This window comes from Oncorhynchus mykiss, chromosome 21, assembly GCF_057628025.1.
Source record: "Oncorhynchus mykiss isolate SJ-2025 chromosome 21, ASM5762802v1, whole genome shotgun sequence".
NCBI lineage: Eukaryota > Metazoa > Chordata > Actinopteri > Salmoniformes > Salmonidae > Oncorhynchus > Oncorhynchus mykiss.
In genome coordinates this window covers 21,804,660-21,823,794 of record NC_143042.1, presented here as the reverse complement: position 1 = coordinate 21,823,794, position 19,135 = coordinate 21,804,660, and the positions used below count along the sequence as shown (strand labels likewise).

Here is a 19,135-nt window from a genome sequence, read left to right as displayed (position 1 = left end):
CAAAATTGTGCTTTTTTTGTTTGTTGGGGGGGCGCTATAAAGGGGGGGGGGGGGGGGTTCGCCCAGGGAGCCATACAAGCTAGAACCTCCACTGCTTGCCATCTGCCCAGTACACTTGAAACCGGGATTCATCTGTGAAGAGCACACTTCTTAAGCGTGCCAGTGGCCATCGAAGGTGAGCATTTTCTCACTGAAGTCGGTTTCAATGCCCAACTGCAGTGAGGTCAAGGCCCTGGTGAGGACGACGAGCATGCAGATGAGCTTCCCTGAAATGGTTTCTGACAGTTTGTGCAGAAATTCTTTGGTTGTGAAAACTCAGTTTCATCAGCTATCCGGGTGGCTGGTTTCAGATGATCCCGCAGGTGAAGAAGCCGGAGATGTGGAGATCCTGGCAAAAGAGAAATTCTCATTAACAGGGACGTAAACAAATTTGTGCAAAAATTTGCAGAGAAATAAGCTTTTTGTGCATTTGAAACGTTTCTGGGATTTTTTATTTCAGCTATTTCAGTTAGAATTTAACCTTTTGACTTCATGCATGTATCACTAAATGCGTAATTTCAGTTTTTCAGTATCGCATGGTGTAGGAGCCATAATATGCCAGTTTAACAATAACAAAGTGGTTACACCGCCCCTGAATTGGTAAATAGCTTAGGTATTGGGGCTAGAGAAATGTCAATGCTCCCAAATTCATCGACAGAGCTATGGATGCAAGGACAGACCATCCACAAGATCATAGTGTTTTTAGGCAATACAGTGTTACCAAACAAAAGACTAAAACAAGCTTATATTTTGGGTTCTGGTGCGGTAAGACAATTGAACTAAGCTCAGAAGTCTATAAGTTATATTATTCAAGAATCAATGGGTATATGAATTTCAAAGTAAAAAATATCGCAACAATTGCTGATTACCCCTTTAAGCGTTTGATTGCCAACTGAACGGTGTGGTAATGTCTCCCTCTAGTGCTTGTTACCCATAATGCTTGAGGTGAAGCAAACGTTTTTGATGAAGTGTCAGAAACAAATTGATAGGATGCAAATGTAGAATTCAAGGTCAATGTGTGAGGGGGGAGGGGGGAGCAATGATTATTCAATTTGTGACAATACTATTAATAAACTATTTTGGTTCAGGATTCTGTTTTTATGAAGAAGTCATTCGCATTCTGTAAACATTTCAAATCCATCTGCAGGTTTATGTCAAAGTTGCCTGTATGACGCGACTCATTAATAAAGAGAATGACGGTGGCACTCGGTGGCGCTGTTGTCCAATATGTTTAGCAACATATAATTCCAGACATAAACAATCTATCAACAGGACTTTGCGCCGTACTTGAGGTTGGACAAGCACCGTCTGCAATTGCAACGAAGTATCTAAAAGGTGTATTTTGTAGCAAAGAGGACGATGGCAACATCCGTGAAATTGAACACCGGTGCAGAAATGCCCATTCTCGGTCTCGGGACGTGGAAGGTTCGTTCTAAATTGCAAGTAATCCTTTTTACCTGTAGTTTGCCAAGAAAGCTATCTATGTTACTAGTAGCTAGCGCCAACTTTTTGAGTTCTTGGTCTTTGAGCTCGTTAGCTACTTTGGACGTTACACAATGGCATGTATTTATGCCAAATGAATACGTATCTTTCTCTCTTCCGTTATCAATGTAATTATAATATATTGTCAGTTACTTTTCTCTCTAGCACGTTCTTGACAATAAGCATAACTGGGAGCCAGCTGTAATTCCAGAAAACGAGCAATGCCATTTGTTCGATATATATTGTCAAGATATTGTGTGAACTCTTTCGTTTTTAGGAATAGGCAATAAGCCCCGTAGTTTCTGTCACAAAGCTTTTCGTAGCTGTGGTCCTGTGATTTGTGGTTGAAAGGCTGCACCCATTTCCTCAGATGCATCTATAAAAGTCACACATGCCTTTTGTTTCATATTTTGTGATCAAGTCTGTATACATTTGAATCCACAAATCCATACATTTGCAGGCGACTGAATACTTGTTATTATTGGACCATCCACCATCCCCTCTTCTTGGGTATGACACTACAAGCTTGGCACATCTGTATTTGGGGAGTTTCTCTCACTCTTCTCTGCAGATCCTCTCAAGTTCTGTCAGGTTGGATGGGGAGCGTCGCTGCACAGCTATTTTCAGGTCTCCAGAGATGTTTGATCAGGTTCAAGTCTGGGCTCTGGCTGGGCCACTCCTGCGTTGTCTTGGCTGTGTGCTTAGGGTCGTTGTCCTGTTGGAAGGTGACCCTTCGCCCTAGTCTGAGGTCCTGAGCACTCATTTTCATCAAAGATCTCTCAGTACTTTTCTCCATTCATCTTGCCCTTGATCCTGACTAGTCTCTCAGTCCCTGAAAAACATCCCCACAGCATGTTGCTGCCACCACCATGCTTCACCGTGGGGATGGTGCCAGGTTCCCTCCAGACGTGATGGTTGGTTGGCATTCAGGCCAAAGAGATTAGACCAGAGAATCTTGTTTCTCATGGTCTGAGGCCTTTAGGTGTGTGCCTTTTGGCAAACTCCCAAGCGGACTGTCATGTGCCTTTTACTGAGGAGTGGCATCCGGCTCTAGGTAGAGTCTTGGTGGTTCCAAACTTCTACCATTTAGGAATGATGGAGGCCACTGTGCTCTTGGGGACCTTCAATGCTGCAGAATTGTTGTTGCTACCCTTCCCCAGATCTGTGCCCCGACAGAATCCTGTCTCGGAGCTCTACGGACAATTCCTTCAACATCATGGCCCGGGTTTTGCTCTGACATGCACTGTCAACAGTGGGACTTATATAGACAGGTGTGTGCCTTTTCAAAATGATGTCCAATCAATTGAATTGATCACATGTGAACTCCAAGTTGTAGAAACATCCTCAAGGATGGCCAATGGAAACAGGATGCACCTGAGCTCAATTTCGAGTCTCAAAGCAAATGGTTTGAATACTTATGTAAATAAGGTATTTCTGTTTTTAGTTTGTTTTATCATTATGGGGTATTGTGTGTAGCTTGATAAGGACATTTTTGTTCAATAAGGCTGTAATATAACAAAATGTGGGAAAAGTCAAGGGGTTTGAATACCTTCCGGAATGCACTGTGTATATTATTTTCAGTCATAACATGTATAGATCATAGGCTTTTGAACCCACCCTTCAGCTGCTCTCTGCCCATTCCACCGACTGTATCTCGGTAAACCACCCTCTTATGATTTGTCAGCCACTCCTGAACCTGTGACCAAAATCTGCAGAGCTGAGATGGTTATTTGCCCCATATACATAGCATTATGTTGGTGGCAAGAATTTTGTATAATAATTGAATTTGAATCGAGCGTCGTTTTGTGTATCAGTTCATAAACCATGGGGCAAGTACTCGGAACATCTCAAATCTCTTCCCAGCTATTTTGCAATCTGTATGGCACTGCTGTCAACGTTTTGGTTTTCAAATGAAACTGGTATATTTGTCCAAGTGTTTGACATGGGGGAGGGGACCAGTAACTTTATGATCATTTTTCATACTTTGGTCATCATTCTTTGCTCTGGTTTCCTTCAAATATCATCCACTTTCATGAAAAACATGATTTTTTTACTATTCATGACCTTTAAGTATAACTTTTGTATGTCTGAAGCTTTTATTGAGAGGTTTAATTCTTTAATATTGAATCATTTTAGCCCCCCCCCCCCCCCCCCCCCAAACTCGTATTCATTATATAAATATAAGTAGGCAGCGTCATACTAAACTGTGATATCACTAAAGTGTAAAGTGTGATTTTTCCATAAATAGACAGGTATTTACCTCTCCATGGTTGCAAGATGTCGTTTATTTTTGCTAACTTTCTAACGAAATTTGTTGTAGTGAGTTCATTTATTTTTGTCTACTTCACCATCGGACTATTTTATTGGTAAACTACAGGGTAAAGTTGTCTTTTAATGATCCAATCCAATAAGTTTTCATAATTAGGTTTTAGTCCAGAGAGGCTAGAGAATCAATCAATCAATCAAATACATCAGCCGATGTCACAAAGTGCTATACAGAAACCCAGCCTAAAACTCCAAACAGCAAGCAATGCAGATGTAGAAGAAGCACGGTGGCTAGGAAAAACTCTAGAAAGGCAGGAACCTAGGAAGAAACCTAGAGAGGAACCAGGCTCTGAGGGGTGGCCAGTCCTCTTCTGGCTGTGCCAGGTTGAGATTATAACAGTACATGGCCAAGATGTTCAAATGTTCATAGATGACCAGCAGGGTCAAGTAATAATTACAGTGGTTGTAGAGGGTGCAACAGGTCAGCACCTCAGGAGTAAATGTCAGTTGGCTTTTCATAGCCAAGCATTCAGAGGTTGAAATAGCAGGTGCAGTAGGGAGAGTTGAAAACGGCAGGCCTGGGACAGGTAGCACGTCCAGTGAACAGGTTCCATAGCCGCAGGCAGAACAGTTGAAACTGGAGCAGCAGCACGACCACGTGGACTACATTAGGGAGTCATCAGGCCAGGTAGTCCTGAGGTATGGTCCCAGGTAGAGGTCGACTGATTATGATTTTTCAACGCCGATTAATCGGCCAATTTTTAACTGTTTTATTTATTTGTAATAATGACAATTACAACAATACTGAATGAACACTTATTTTAACTTAATATAATACATCAATAAAATCAATTTAGCCTCAAATAAATAATGAAACATGTTCACTTTGGTTTAAATAATGCAAAAACAAAGTGTTGGAGAAGAAAGTAAAAGTGCAATATGTGCCATGTAAGAAAGCTAACGTTTAAGTTCCTTGCTCAGAACATGAGAACATATGAAAGCTGGTGGTTCCTTTTAACATGAGTCTTCAATATTCCCAGGTAAGAGGTTTTAGGTTGTAGTTATTATAGGAATTATAGGATTATTTCCCTCTATACCATTTGTATTTCATTAACCTTTGACTATTGGATGTTCTTATAGGCACTTTAGTATTGCCAGTGTAACAGTATAGCTTCCGTCCCTCTCCTCGCTCCTCCCTGGGCGCGAACCAGCAACACAAAGACAACAGCCACCCTCGAAGCAGCCTTACCCATGCAGAGCAAGGGAAACAACCACAGGCTCAGAGTGAGTGACGTTTGAAACGCTATTAGCGCGTGCTAACGAGCCAGCCATTTCACTTCGGTTACACCAGCCTAATCTCGGGAGTTGATAGGCTTGAAGTCATAAACAGCGCAATGCTTGACGCACAACGAAGAGCTGCTGGCAAAACGCACGAAAGTGCTGTTTGAATGAATGCTTAAGGGCCTGCTTCTGTCTACCACTGCTCAGTCAAATACTTAGATACTTGTATGCTCAGTCAGATTATACTCAACACAGGACTTGCTAGACATCTTGCTAACATCTAGTAATATCATCAACCATGTGTAGTTAACTAGTGATTATGATTGATTGTTTTTATAAGATAAGTTTAATGCTAGCTAGCAATTTACCTTGGCTTACTGCATTCGCGTAACAGGCAGTCTCCAATGGCCTATTTATTGCCTACCTCCTCCTGCCTTTTGCACACAATGTATATAGACTCTTTTTTTTCTACTGTGTTATTGACTTGTTTATTGTTTACTCCATGTGTAACTCTGTGTTGTTGTCTGTTCACACTGCTGTGCTTTATCTTGGCCAGGTCGCAGTTGTAAATGAGAACTTGTTCTCAACTAGCCTACCTGGTTAAATAAAGGTGAAATAAAATAAATAAGTCTCCTTGGAGTGCAACAAGGGGCAGGTCATTATTGCGTTGGACTAGTTAACTGTAAGGTTGCAAGATTGGATTTCCCCGAGCTGACAAGGTGAAAATCTGTCGTTCTGGCGCTGAAGGAGGCAGTTAACCCACTGTTCCTAGGCCGTCATTGAAAATAAGAATGTGTTCTTAACTGACTTGCCTAGTTAAATAAAGGTGTAAAAAAAAAAACAACAATCGGTCAAATCGGTGTCCAAAAATACAGATTTCCGATTGTTATGAAAACTTGAAATCGGCCCTAATTAATCGCCCATTCCGATTAATTGGTCGACCTCTAGTCCCAGGGCTCAGGTCCTCCAAGAGGGGGAGAGAGAATTAGAGGGAGCGTACTTAAATTCACAAAGGACAATGGATAAGACATAAGAAATACTCCAGATATAACATACTGACCCTGGCCCTCTGACACACAAACCATTTGCAGCGTTAATCATTTAGATCCTCAATGAGACTGAAGATTGAACTTTGCTCAACTTTCTAGAGTTTTCCCCATTTAGTTAACACTATCAATGTTTCCCTTTTACTATGGGAATTGTGATCAAATCAACACAATTTTAGCTACTTTCATTGCAACATACCGAAACAAAACAAACTATGCAAGAGATGTTGTTGTAGGCAGAGCGCATTGGTGTAGTAATTTGTTGCATTGACAGGCACGACTCAGGCCGGACCGGAGCGCCAATTAGTAAGTAAATAGCCCAGTTATAGCTAATTTGTAGTCAGGCCGGACCGGAGCGCCAATTAGTGAGTAAATAGCCCAGTTATAGCTAATTTGTAGTCCGCAATAAGGAAGTGATTGCGTTCTACAAAAGCACAAAACGTGTACATTTCTAGATCGCCCAGGGAGCCATACAAGCTAGAACCTCCACTGCTTGCCATCTGCCCAGTACACTTGAAACCGGGATTCATCTGTGAAGAGCACACTTCTTAAGCGTGCCAGTGGCCATCGAAGGTGAGCATTTTCTCACTGAAGTCGGTTTCAATGCCCAACTGCAGTGAGGTCAAGGCCCTGGTGAAGACGACGAGCATGCAGATGAGCTTCCCTGAAATGGTTTCTGACAGTTTGTGCAGAAATTCTTTGGTTGTGAAAACTCAGTTTCATCAGCTATCCGGGTGGCTGGTTTCAGATGATCCCGCAGGTGAAGAAGCCGGAGATGTGGAGATCCTGGCAAAAGAGAAATTCTCATTAACAGGGACGTAAACAAATTTGTGCAAAAATTTGCAGAGAAATAAGCTTTTTGTGCATTTGGAACATTTCTGGGATTTTTTATTTCAGCTATTTCAGTTAGAATTTAACCTTTTGACTTCATGCATGTATCACTAAATGCGTAATTTCAGTTTTTCAGTATCGCATGGTGTAGGAGCCATAATATGCCAGTTTAACAATAACAAAGTGGTTACACCGCCCCTGAATTGGTAAATAGCTTAGGTATTGGGGCTAGAGAAATGTCAATGCTCCCAAATTCATCGACAGAGCTATGGATGCAAGGACAGACCATCCACAAGATCATAGTGTTTTTAGGCAATACAGTGTTACCAAACAAAAGACTAAAACAAGCTTATATTTTGGGTTCTGGTGCGGTAAGACAATTGAACTAAGCTCAGAAGTCTATAAGTTATATTATTCAAGAATCAATGGGTATATGAATTTCAAAGTAAAAAATATCGCAACAATTGCTGATTACCCCTTTAAGCGTTTGATTGCCAACTGAACGGTGTGGTAATGTCTCCCTCTAGTGCTTGTTACCCATAATGCTTGAGGTGAAGCAAACGTTTTTGATGAAGTGTCAGAAACAAATTGATAGGATGCAAATGTAGAATTCAAGGTCAATGTGTGAGGGGGGAGGGGGGAGCAATGATTATTCAATTTGTGACAATACTATTAATAAACTATTTTGGTTCAGGATTCTGTTTTTATGAAGAAGTCATTCGCATTCTGTAAACATTTCAAATCCATCTGCAGGTTTATGTCAAAGTTGCCTGTATGACACGACTCATTAATAAAGAGAATGACGGTGGCACTCGGTGGCGCTGTTGTCCAATATGTTTAGCAACATATAATTCCAGACATAAACAATCTATCAACAGGACTTTGCGCCGTACTTGAGGTTGGACAAGCACCGTCTGCAATTGCAACGAAGTATCTAAAAGGTGTATTTTGTAGCAAAGAGGACGATGGCAACATCCGTGAAATTGAACACCGGTGCAGAAATGCCCATTCTCGGTCTCGGGACGTGGAAGGTTCGTTCTAAATTGCAAGTAATCCTTTTTACCTGTAGTTTGCCAAGAAAGCTATCTATGTTACTAGTAGCTAGCGCCAACTTTTTGAGTTCTTGGTCTTTGAGCTCGTTAGCTACTTTGGACGTTACACAATGGCATGTATTTATGCCAAATGAATACGTATCTTTCTCTCTTCCGTTATCAATGTAATTATAATATATTGTCAGTTACTTTTCTCTCTAGCACGTTCTTGACAATAAGCATAACTGGGAGCCAGCTGTAATTCCAGAAAACGAGCAATGCCATTTGTTCGATATATATTGTCAAGATATTGTGTGAACTCTTTCGTTTTTAGGAATAGGCAATAAGCCCCGTAGTTTCTGTCACAAAGCTTTTCGTAGCTGTGGTCCTGTGATTTGTGGTTGAAAGGCTGCACCCATTTCCTCAGATGCATCTATAAAAGTCACACATGCCTTTTGTTTCATATTTTGTGATCAAGTCTGTATACATTTGAATCCACAAATCCATACATTTGCAGGCGACTGAATACTTGTTATTATTGGACCATCCACCATCCCCTCTTCTTGGGTATGACACTACAAGCTTGGCACATCTGTATTTGGGGAGTTTCTCTCACTCTTCTCTGCAGATCCTCTCAAGTTCTGTCAGGTTGGATGGGGAGCGTCGCTGCACAGCTATTTTCAGGTCTCCAGAGATGTTTGATCAGGTTCAAGTCTGGGCTCTGGCTGGGCCACTCCTGCGTTGTCTTGGCTGTGTGCTTAGGGTCGTTGTCCTGTTGGAAGGTGACCCTTCGCCCTAGTCTGAGGTCCTGAGCACTCATTTTCATCAAAGATCTCTCAGTACTTTTCTCCATTCATCTTGCCCTTGATCCTGACTAGTCTCTCAGTCCCTGAAAAACATCCCCACAGCATGTTGCTGCCACCACCATGCTTCACCGTGGGGATGGTGCCAGGTTCCCTCCAGACGTGATGGTTGGTTGGCATTCAGGCCAAAGAGATTAGACCAGAGAATCTTGTTTCTCATGGTCTGAGGCCTTTAGGTGTGTGCCTTTTGGCAAACTCCCAAGCGGACTGTCATGTGCCTTTTACTGAGGAGTGGCATCCGGCTCTAGGTAGAGTCTTGGTGGTTCCAAACTTCTACCATTTAGGAATGATGGAGGCCACTGTGCTCTTGGGGACCTTCAATGCTGCAGAATTGTTGTTGCTACCCTTCCCCAGATCTGTGCCCCGACAGAATCCTGTCTCGGAGCTCTACGGACAATTCCTTCAACATCATGGCCCGGGTTTTGCTCTGACATGCACTGTCAACAGTGGGACTTATATAGACAGGTGTGTGCCTTTTCAAAATGATGTCCAATCAATTGAATTGATCACATGTGAACTCCAAGTTGTAGAAACATCCTCAAGGATGGCCAATGGAAACAGGATGCACCTGAGCTCAATTTCGAGTCTCAAAGCAAATGGTTTGAATACTTATGTAAATAAGGTATTTCTGTTTTTAGTTTGTTTTATCATTATGGGGTATTGTGTGTAGCTTGATAAGGACATTTTTGTTCAATAAGGCTGTAATATAACAAAATGTGGGAAAAGTCAAGGGGTTTGAATACCTTCCGGAATGCACTGTGTATATTATTTTCAGTCATAACATGTATAGATCATAGGCTTTTGAACCCACCCTTCAGCTGCTCTCTGCCCATTCCACCGACTGTATCTCGGTAAACCACCCTCTTATGATTTGTCAGCCACTCCTGAACCTGTGACCAAAATCTGCAGAGCTGAGATGGTTATTTGCCCCATATACATAGCATTATGTTGGTGGCAAGAATTTTGTATAATAATTGAATTTGAATCGAGCGTCGTTTTGTGTATCAGTTCATAAACCATGGGGCAAGTACTCGGAACATCTCAAATCTCTTCCCAGCTATTTTGCAATCTGTATGGCACTGCTGTCAACGTTTTGGTTTTCAAATGAAACTGGTATATTTGTCCAAGTGTTTGACATGGGGGAGGGGACCAGTAACTTTATGATCATTTTTCATACTTTGGTCATCATTCTTTGCTCTGGTTTCCTTCAAATATCATCCACTTTCATGAAAAACATGATTTTTTTACTATTCATGACCTTTAAGTATAACTTTTGTATGTCTGAAGCTTTTATTGAGAGGTTTAATTCTTTAATATTGAATCATTTTAGCCCCCCCCCCCCCCCCCCCCCCAAACTCGTATTCATTATATAAATATAAGTAGGCAGCGTCATACTAAACTGTGATATCACTAAAGTGTAAAGTGTGATTTTTCCATAAATAGACAGGTATTTACCTCTCCATGGTTGCAAGATGTCGTTTATTTTTGCTAACTTTCTAACGAAATTTGTTGTAGTGAGTTCATTTATTTTTGTCTACTTCACCATCGGACTATTTTATTGGTAAACTACAGGGTAAAGTTGTCTTTTAATGATCCAATCCAATAAGTTTTCATAATTAGGTTTTAGTCCAGAGAGGCTAGAGAATCAATCAATCAAATACATCAGCCGATGTCACAAAGTGCTATACAGAAACCCAGCCTAAAACTCCAAACAGCAAGCAATGCAGATGTAGAAGAAGCACGGTGGCTAGGAAAAACTCTAGAAAGGCAGGAACCTAGGAAGAAACCTAGAGAGGAACCAGGCTCTGAGGGGTGGCCAGTCCTCTTCTGGCTGTGCCAGGTTGAGATTATAACAGTACATGGCCAAGATGTTCAAATGTTCATAGATGACCAGCAGGGTCAAGTAATAATTACAGTGGTTGTAGAGGGTGCAACAGGTCAGCACCTCAGGAGTAAATGTCAGTTGGCTTTTCATAGCCAAGCATTCAGAGGTTGAAATAGCAGGTGCAGTAGGGAGAGTTGAAAACGGCAGGCCTGGGACAGGTAGCACGTCCAGTGAACAGGTTCCATAGCCGCAGGCAGAACAGTTGAAACTGGAGCAGCAGCACGACCACGTGGACTACATTAGGGAGTCATCAGGCCAGGTAGTCCTGAGGTATGGTCCCAGGTAGAGGTCGACTGATTATGATTTTTCAACGCCGATTAATCGGCCAATTTTTAACTGTTTTATTTATTTGTAATAATGACAATTACAACAATACTGAATGAACACTTATTTTAACTTAATATAATACATCAATAAAATCAATTTAGCCTCAAATAAATAATGAAACATGTTCACTTTGGTTTAAATAATGCAAAAACAAAGTGTTGGAGAAGAAAGTAAAAGTGCAATATGTGCCATGTAAGAAAGCTAACGTTTAAGTTCCTTGCTCAGAACATGAGAACATATGAAAGCTGGTGGTTCCTTTTAACATGAGTCTTCAATATTCCCAGGTAAGAGGTTTTAGGTTGTAGTTATTATAGGAATTATAGGATTATTTCCCTCTATACCATTTGTATTTCATTAACCTTTGACTATTGGATGTTCTTATAGGCACTTTAGTATTGCCAGTGTAACAGTATAGCTTCCGTCCCTCTCCTCGCTCCTCCCTGGGCGCGAACCAGCAACACAAAGACAACAGCCACCCTCGAAGCAGCCTTACCCATGCAGAGCAAGGGAAACAACCACAGGCTCAGAGTGAGTGACGTTTGAAACGCTATTAGCGCGTGCTAACGAGCCAGCCATTTCACTTCGGTTACACCAGCCTAATCTCGGGAGTTGATAGGCTTGAAGTCATAAACAGCGCAATGCTTGACGCACAACGAAGAGCTGCTGGCAAAACGCACGAAAGTGCTGTTTGAATGAATGCTTAAGGGCCTGCTTCTGTCTACCACTGCTCAGTCAAATACTTAGATACTTGTATGCTCAGTCAGATTATACTCAACACAGGACTTGCTAGACATCTTGCTAACATCTAGTAATATCATCAACCATGTGTAGTTAACTAGTGATTATGATTGATTGTTTTTATAAGATAAGTTTAATGCTAGCTAGCAATTTACCTTGGCTTACTGCATTCGCGTAACAGGCAGTCTCCAATGGCCTATTTATTGCCTACCTCCTCCTGCCTTTTGCACACAATGTATATAGACTCTTTTTTTTCTACTGTGTTATTGACTTGTTTATTGTTTACTCCATGTGTAACTCTGTGTTGTTGTCTGTTCACACTGCTGTGCTTTATCTTGGCCAGGTCGCAGTTGTAAATGAGAACTTGTTCTCAACTAGCCTACCTGGTTAAATAAAGGTGAAATAAAATAAATAAGTCTCCTTGGAGTGCAACAAGGGGCAGGTCATTATTGCGTTGGACTAGTTAACTGTAAGGTTGCAAGATTGGATTTCCCCGAGCTGACAAGGTGAAAATCTGTCGTTCTGGCGCTGAAGGAGGCAGTTAACCCACTGTTCCTAGGCCGTCATTGAAAATAAGAATGTGTTCTTAACTGACTTGCCTAGTTAAATAAAGGTGTAAAAAAAAAAAACAACAATCGGTCAAATCGGTGTCCAAAAATACAGATTTCCGATTGTTATGAAAACTTGAAATCGGCCCTAATTAATCGCCCATTCCGATTAATTGGTCGACCTCTAGTCCCAGGGCTCAGGTCCTCCAAGAGGGGGAGAGAGAATTAGAGGGAGCGTACTTAAATTCACAAAGGACAATGGATAAGACATAAGAAATACTCCAGATATAACATACTGACCCTGGCCCTCTGACACACAAACCATTTGCAGCGTTAATCATTTAGATCCTCAATGAGACTGAAGATTGAACTTTGCTCAACTTTCTAGAGTTTTCCCCATTTAGTTAACACTATCAATGTTTCCCTTTTACTATGGGAATTGTGATCAAATCAACACAATTTTAGCTACTTTCATTGCAACATACCGAAACAAAACAAACTATGCAAGAGATGTTGTTGTAGGCAGAGCGCATTGGTGTAGTAATTTGTTGCATTGACAGGCACGACTCAGGCCGGACCGGAGCGCCAATTAGTAAGTAAATAGCCCAGTTATAGCTAATTTGTAGTCAGGCCGGACCGGAGCGCCAATTAGTGAGTAAATAGCCCAGTTATAGCTAATTTGTAGTCCGCAATAAGGAAGTGATTGCGTTCTACAAAAGCACAAAACGTGTACATTTCTAGACCGCAATAGGGAAGTGATTGCTTCCTACAAGAGCGCAAAGCGTGTACATTTCTAGACATCTTTGAAAAGCGAGTCCGATAAAGAGTTTTTTTTTTTTGTCTTAAAGGGGCAGTGTTGTATTTTGAGACAGGCTTGAATAAGCTAAGTAGCTAATAGACAGAGGGTAGCATAATGTGTCTGATTCTCTGTAATAATGGCATGGGAATTATAATGACACAATAATGTTCAGTCACCTTGTCTGAAGGACAAGTGTATAAACAGGTTTTAATGTCAAGCCCTGCATGTTTTTTGTTTTTTTCAAAGTCATGGAACGTAGGTCTACATTGAACACCACACATTGGCTGCTACTGTAGGCTGAATGATGAACATGTATTTCCATTTCAAAATGTTATGTGATTCATTCCCTCCATTGTTTGTTATGGTAGGCCACTCTGGTAGGCCTACATTATGATCAAATAGCCAACTTGGCCACTGTTAAAATAGTAAATTAAAGTGGTTGCAGCCTCAGTGTTCACAGTGAACATGCACCGGAAGTTGCACAGAAATATCACAGGGTTCAAGTTTGCGCTCAGCAGACCTGGAATTTGCTCAGTGCCGAAAAATATTAGAGGGAACAACAAAATTGAGTTGTGCCATCAACCCTGGAGTTTTTCCAGCGAGAAGGACACAAGAAAGTAGTCAAGACGACTAGATGTAGCCTCCTCCATGTATATCTCAGTAGGTCGGGGTTTTTAAGCCTCCGTATATCGACTAGCTGTGTCCATGATAGTCGTGGTCTTCTTAAGTGCACGAGGGTGGGATTTCCTTTCCGGTCCATTGAAGTTACTTAACTGTGTTATCTCCCACCATAATAGGATATTTTGTTGCTTGTGAGATCGATAGATTGTTATAAATATTTTCTAAGAAGTGTGGATCATCATTATTTGGACCGTATAGATTAATGAGCCAGATCTGTTTATCGTCCAATAGCGCATTTAAAAGGATCCACCTTTTGTTTGCGGATCTGTTTGGACAGTTTGCACATTCGGATCGAAATCATTTTTAGTTAAATATCATCACCCCTTTTGAGTTTCTTTGCCCATGACAAAAATATTTCTTCCTCCCTGTCCCTTTTCCACACAACCTCCGTCTGTAGTTGTAGAATGTGTTTCCTGTAAACAATAGATCTTATATTCATTCTCTTTTAGCCAGGTAAAGACTGATAATGCTTTTTAAAAATCTGCTAAGCCATTACAATTACAGCTAACTATACTTATTTCACCATTTACTGTACTGTAATTCAATTATACTTACCATAATATATGCCTGTAAACTTTACTACCAAAAAGTACCATGATGATCAAGCTGCTTGACCCCCTGAATTTATCCATACTTACTAATACTACCAGAATCAATGCCTGACATCTATCCATGTAGCTGTACCATACTACATGCACTGCTAAACATACCGTAGCTGCAACTGACTAAGTAGATCTCCAATTATCTTTCCAATATCCCTCCGGGGAACGCCTCCCCCATCCCAGAAGGGAATGTTGTCCCTGATGATGTCATACCACCTCCGTACCCGTAACGCACCTTTAGCGTCCTAAGCATACCTTCAACTGCCGATTGCCTACTAAAGATCTTGCTCCCTCCTCTGTACCAGTCCCCTCCAGGTAAAGTAACTGATGCGGTGAAGGCGGCCATAGCTGCAGGCTATAGGCATATCGATGGGGCCTTCATCTACCAGAACGAGACCGAGGTGGGAGAGGGCATTCATGCCATGGTCAAGGGGGGGGTGGTGAAGAGAGAGCAGCTGTTCGTGGTCAGCAAGGTGAGATACAATGTCACTGCAGGACAGTCATCTCTGGTCTCAAGTTTGTAACACTGACATTGCAGTGAGAAGTTGAATCGCTCTTTTAATATGCTACTTAAAATAACACACTTGATATCAAGGCTATATGATTGAAGTGATCAAATCTTGGCTAGTGAATCTGTTGTTTAGATTGAATTGAGGAAATTGGTTCGAAGTTACGCAACTCAAGCTTGCTCTCTTTTCAGCTGTGGTGCACATTCCATGGGAAGTCTATGGTGAAAGAAGGCTGTCAGAAGACTCTCAGTGATCTCAAGCTAGACTACCTGGATCTTTACCTGATGCACTGGCCCATGGGCTTTCAGGTGAGACTAATACCATTTTAACACTATCTCACTTGTAGCTTTTTTTGCTCAAGGAGGTTCCATCATTGGTTTATGACGGGGGCATTCAAATCCAAGCCTGGAGGTATGGGAGTGCTGCTGTTCTACCTGATAATGTCCCAGGTCTAAATCCGTCCCTGATAAGAGAGGAAGAATGATAATCAGCAGTAGAACTGGCTTCAAGGTCTAGATTTGAATAACCCTGGTTCATGGTGATGTAAGAGGAGTGTCTTGTGACTTTTATAATTGTTTTACTACTATCGTTTGTTGCGCAGCCTGGAGAAGCACTCTTCCCTACTGACAGCAATGGAAATTATATCGATGATGGCTCCAACTTCCTGGAGACATGGGAGGTGAGCCAGTGAGAGAGAACGCGTCCTCTAAGACACTATAGGACACTGTACAGTTTTCTTCAATTGAACATCACTTAAACTGGGTTATATTCATTAGACACCAAACGGACTGAAACGGGGACTACCCGGTCCAATAAGAAATGCACATTTTTGTTTTCTGTTGTGTGTCCTAATGAATACAACCCTGAGTTTATTGTAATCTATCACAAATTGGGGATGCCATATTGACCTGTGTCTGATCTGATGTTGTCGTATACTAGGGTATGGAAGAGCTGGTGGATGCTGGTCTGGTCAAGGCTATCGGTGTCTCCAACTTTAACAAAGACCAGATTGAATCCATCCTAAACAAGCCAGGCCTCAAGTATAAACCTGCCAACAACCAGGTACTGACGTTCATTACTGAATGAGTGTTTACTGAATGAGTATTTACTGATAGTGATAGTCACTCAAAAAGCTCACAAGCCTGGGATCAACACAATACATTGTGAAGCACACAATGCTGGCCCTACATTCCTAATTGTATCTTGTATCCCTCAACCTTCTTCTAAATGAGACTTTTCAGGACACTGAGCACCCAACGCTTGTTTTAAACCCTCCCTCAAAGGGCAGAGGCCTCATTGTCAACATCCCTGCCCTATTGTCTTATTCACAGTGACAGCTCGGTCAGATAAAGGACAGTTTAGTGCCTTATAGTCAGCCTCTTTCCCTGAGGCAAGGCAGCAATGCTTTGGTGACCTTTATATTCCTGCTGTTTTCCAGGCACATCTATCCCAATAGACATCTTGATTAACGGGTACATATCAATCTGATTATTTGAGTGGACATACCCTCTTGTGCTTTCTATTGTCACCATACTGAACAACTTCCCAGGCTTCTGGAATAAACAGCAAAACTTCATGGGGCTTATTTTGACAGTAATACACAATGTGTCTTAATTCAAATAAATGTTATTTATTTGTAATCTACCTTATAATTTAATTATGTATGTTTATCAACGTAAAATACCACCCCACTAATTCTACAATACATCCCATGTATAAGAACTGCGTGTGAAGTGAATAACCTCACAAATGATTTATGCCGCCAGGTTGAATGCCACCCTTATCTGAACCAGGAGAAGTTGATCAACTACTGTCACTCTAAGGGCATCTCTGTGACAGCCTACAGCCCCCTGGGTTCCCCAGACAGACCATGGTGAGTGTATATACTTCAACTAATAATACCTAAGAGATATACTCTTGAGTATACAAAACATTAAGAACCCCTGCTCCATGACATAGACTGACCAGGTGAAAGCTATGATCCCTTATTGATGTCACTTGTTAAATCCAATATTGCGACTCAATATTAGGAATGTGTTCCTAACGTTTGGTATGCTCGGTGTACATTCACCTAGTACATGAATGATGAACATACGAAGCCATTTTACAGTTCTCCCTGTGAAAAGATTGTAACACTGTGTCAATAACAGGGCCAAACCAGAGGAGCCTTCTCTGCTGGATGATCCCAACATCAAGGCCATCGCTGAGAAGCACAAGAAGACCTCTGCCCAGGTACTGTACTCTAATAGCCTTTTCACACTATCGAGCCGACCCCGAACCTCACTGATATTTTCTTTATCCTGGGATCACATTTACATGTCCGCTTTCCTCTCTCTGTCATCCTCACTTCAGGTCCTGATCCGCTTCCATATTCAACGGAACACGATTGTGATTCCCAAGTCTATCACCCCCACACGTATCCAGGAGAATTTCAAGGTATTCGCTCCCATAAATTCTCCATTTATTTGAAGAGGTGTGTCATCTGATTTTTAGTTCACACGTGTCGCTTTGGGGTCATTTTTTGTCTTTTTGAAACATGCAGGTGTTTGACTTTGTGTTGAGCGACGAGGAAATGAAGAGCATTCTGGGCTTCAACAGGAACTGGAGATTCTGCCCAGTGATGGGGTGAGACTCTACTTGGTTTAGTTTGACCCATGTACTGTATTTTACAGCATACACACTCTGCAGAGGCTCAAACTGTTTAAATAAGTATTATAAAGCCCCCCCCCCCCCCCCCGAATTTCAGTCAAATCGTAATTTGAATGTGATGACAGCTATGTTTATTACGGTGTTACTTTTCTTTGAATGTAAATATACTTGGTGTACTCCCTGACGAAGGCTATGCACCCGAAACGCATCTGAGTTTTGTCGTGGAAATTTCCTGTATTTACCAAATCATGAGAGCAAACCACACACAAGTCAGAGTTATCATAAAGTCCATCTTTAATTATATGAGCTCCATCACAACCCCGTGACTCTCAGATCAATTCAGTGTCTATCAATGAATTCTCTGAGAGTCCCTTACACATTGCAACTGAGATCCTTTATAGCAAAGACACACATAGCCAGACAGCATTGGCCATAAATTATCGTTCAGCTTTGTCTCCTAAACTATGTTATTTTCTCGCTCTCAGAACCATAAACAAATCCTCCACATCAACAGCCATATATCAAATCCATCCTATCTTGACAAGATCACAGAGACACACTGACTGGCACACAGACATTGTGGAGCCAAGAGATACACGCTTGACCTCTCCCCTCTCTGCGGCCCAAGTAACTTAGTCCTGACAGAGAACAGATGACTGCAAATGGCGAACAGTATTATACAAAAATAGACATTCTGATGAGAAGTAACTCACAAACATATAATGAAAATAAAACATCTTATCTATGTTACCCAACTAATTCTGATTATTCCCCAACAGTTTTTAAACTTTGTTTCCATTGAGCATTCCATATAAATAAGACATTTTAACTAATTATATGAAGAGTGCCTTGGTTCCTCCTTTCTTTTTGATGACCAATTTCCCCCTTTTACCAAAGAGCACCTTCTGTCTACCAAAACCTACTATTTTGTACCTTAGCAGCGCTTGCCTTCCTCCTTTTTCTACATACTTAAGTGTTTATTTGATGTTTGAACATGTGAACAATTGTACTGTCTCTCTGAATTGTGCTTTTTCTTTGTCACCCAGGAGCATGAAGCACAAGGACTACCCCTTCAATGCCGAATTTTAGGGAAATGGGGATTCACAAAGTTACTTCTGGTGTTGTGGCTTGCTTGAGATGTCTGGCCTCTGTTCTCGTTTTGATACATTCTTATTTCTCCCTTTAAGACTGTGTACATAAATGGCCATCCTTGAGCTAGTTTCTAGCTATTAAATACTGATTTAGTATCTGTGTGTTGCAGTATTGTATTTCTCATGACATATACACTCTGACCTATATTGTTGCTTTCTAGCCTAATACACAATAGTAATTATTTTTCAACAATCATGGAAACAATGACATAGGATCGATATTAGTGAAGTATTAAAAGCTTGAGTTTGGTTACTGGTTTGGTAGGAAATCTGGAGCCTTGGATCTGCTAACGCACAATAGTTTGTGGCTTCTCACATGACCCAGTTTGTGTCTCTTTTGATTTGAGTCTAATGGTCTGACCTTTTTCAATGAGCCTCCACATCTAAAGGCCATATAATAACCATGAG

General features: G+C 41.3%; 1 protein-coding gene across 1 annotated transcript; it reads left to right on the top strand.

The window, feature by feature from the left end:
- Positions 1-7,725: 7,725 nt before the first annotated feature.
- On the top strand, positions 7,726-18,823 carry LOC110500234 (aldo-keto reductase family 1 member B1). Its single transcript, XM_021577478.3, has 10 exons — positions 7,726-7,975; positions 14,724-14,891; positions 15,119-15,235; positions 15,529-15,606; positions 15,867-15,989; positions 16,694-16,800; positions 17,078-17,159; positions 17,280-17,363; positions 17,470-17,552; positions 18,623-18,823. Exons 1-10 carry the CDS (start codon positions 7,910-7,912, stop codon positions 18,663-18,665), a joined length of 951 nt encoding a protein of 316 aa, XP_021433153.3. The 5' UTR covers positions 7,726-7,909; the 3' UTR covers positions 18,666-18,823.
- Positions 18,824-19,135: the final 312 nt, after the last annotated feature.

Coding starts and splice junctions, on each gene's coding strand:
- LOC110500234 (XM_021577478.3), top strand. CDS start 7,910: ATGGCAACATCCGTGAAATTGAACACCGGTGCAGAAATGCCCATTCTC. Junction 14,892..15,118: donor AGCTGTTCGTGGTCAGCAAG/GTGAGATACAAT, acceptor CTCTCTTTTCAG/CTGTGGTGCACATTCCATGG. Junction 15,607..15,866: donor ACTTCCTGGAGACATGGGAG/GTGAGCCAGTGA, acceptor GTCGTATACTAG/GGTATGGAAGAGCTGGTGGA.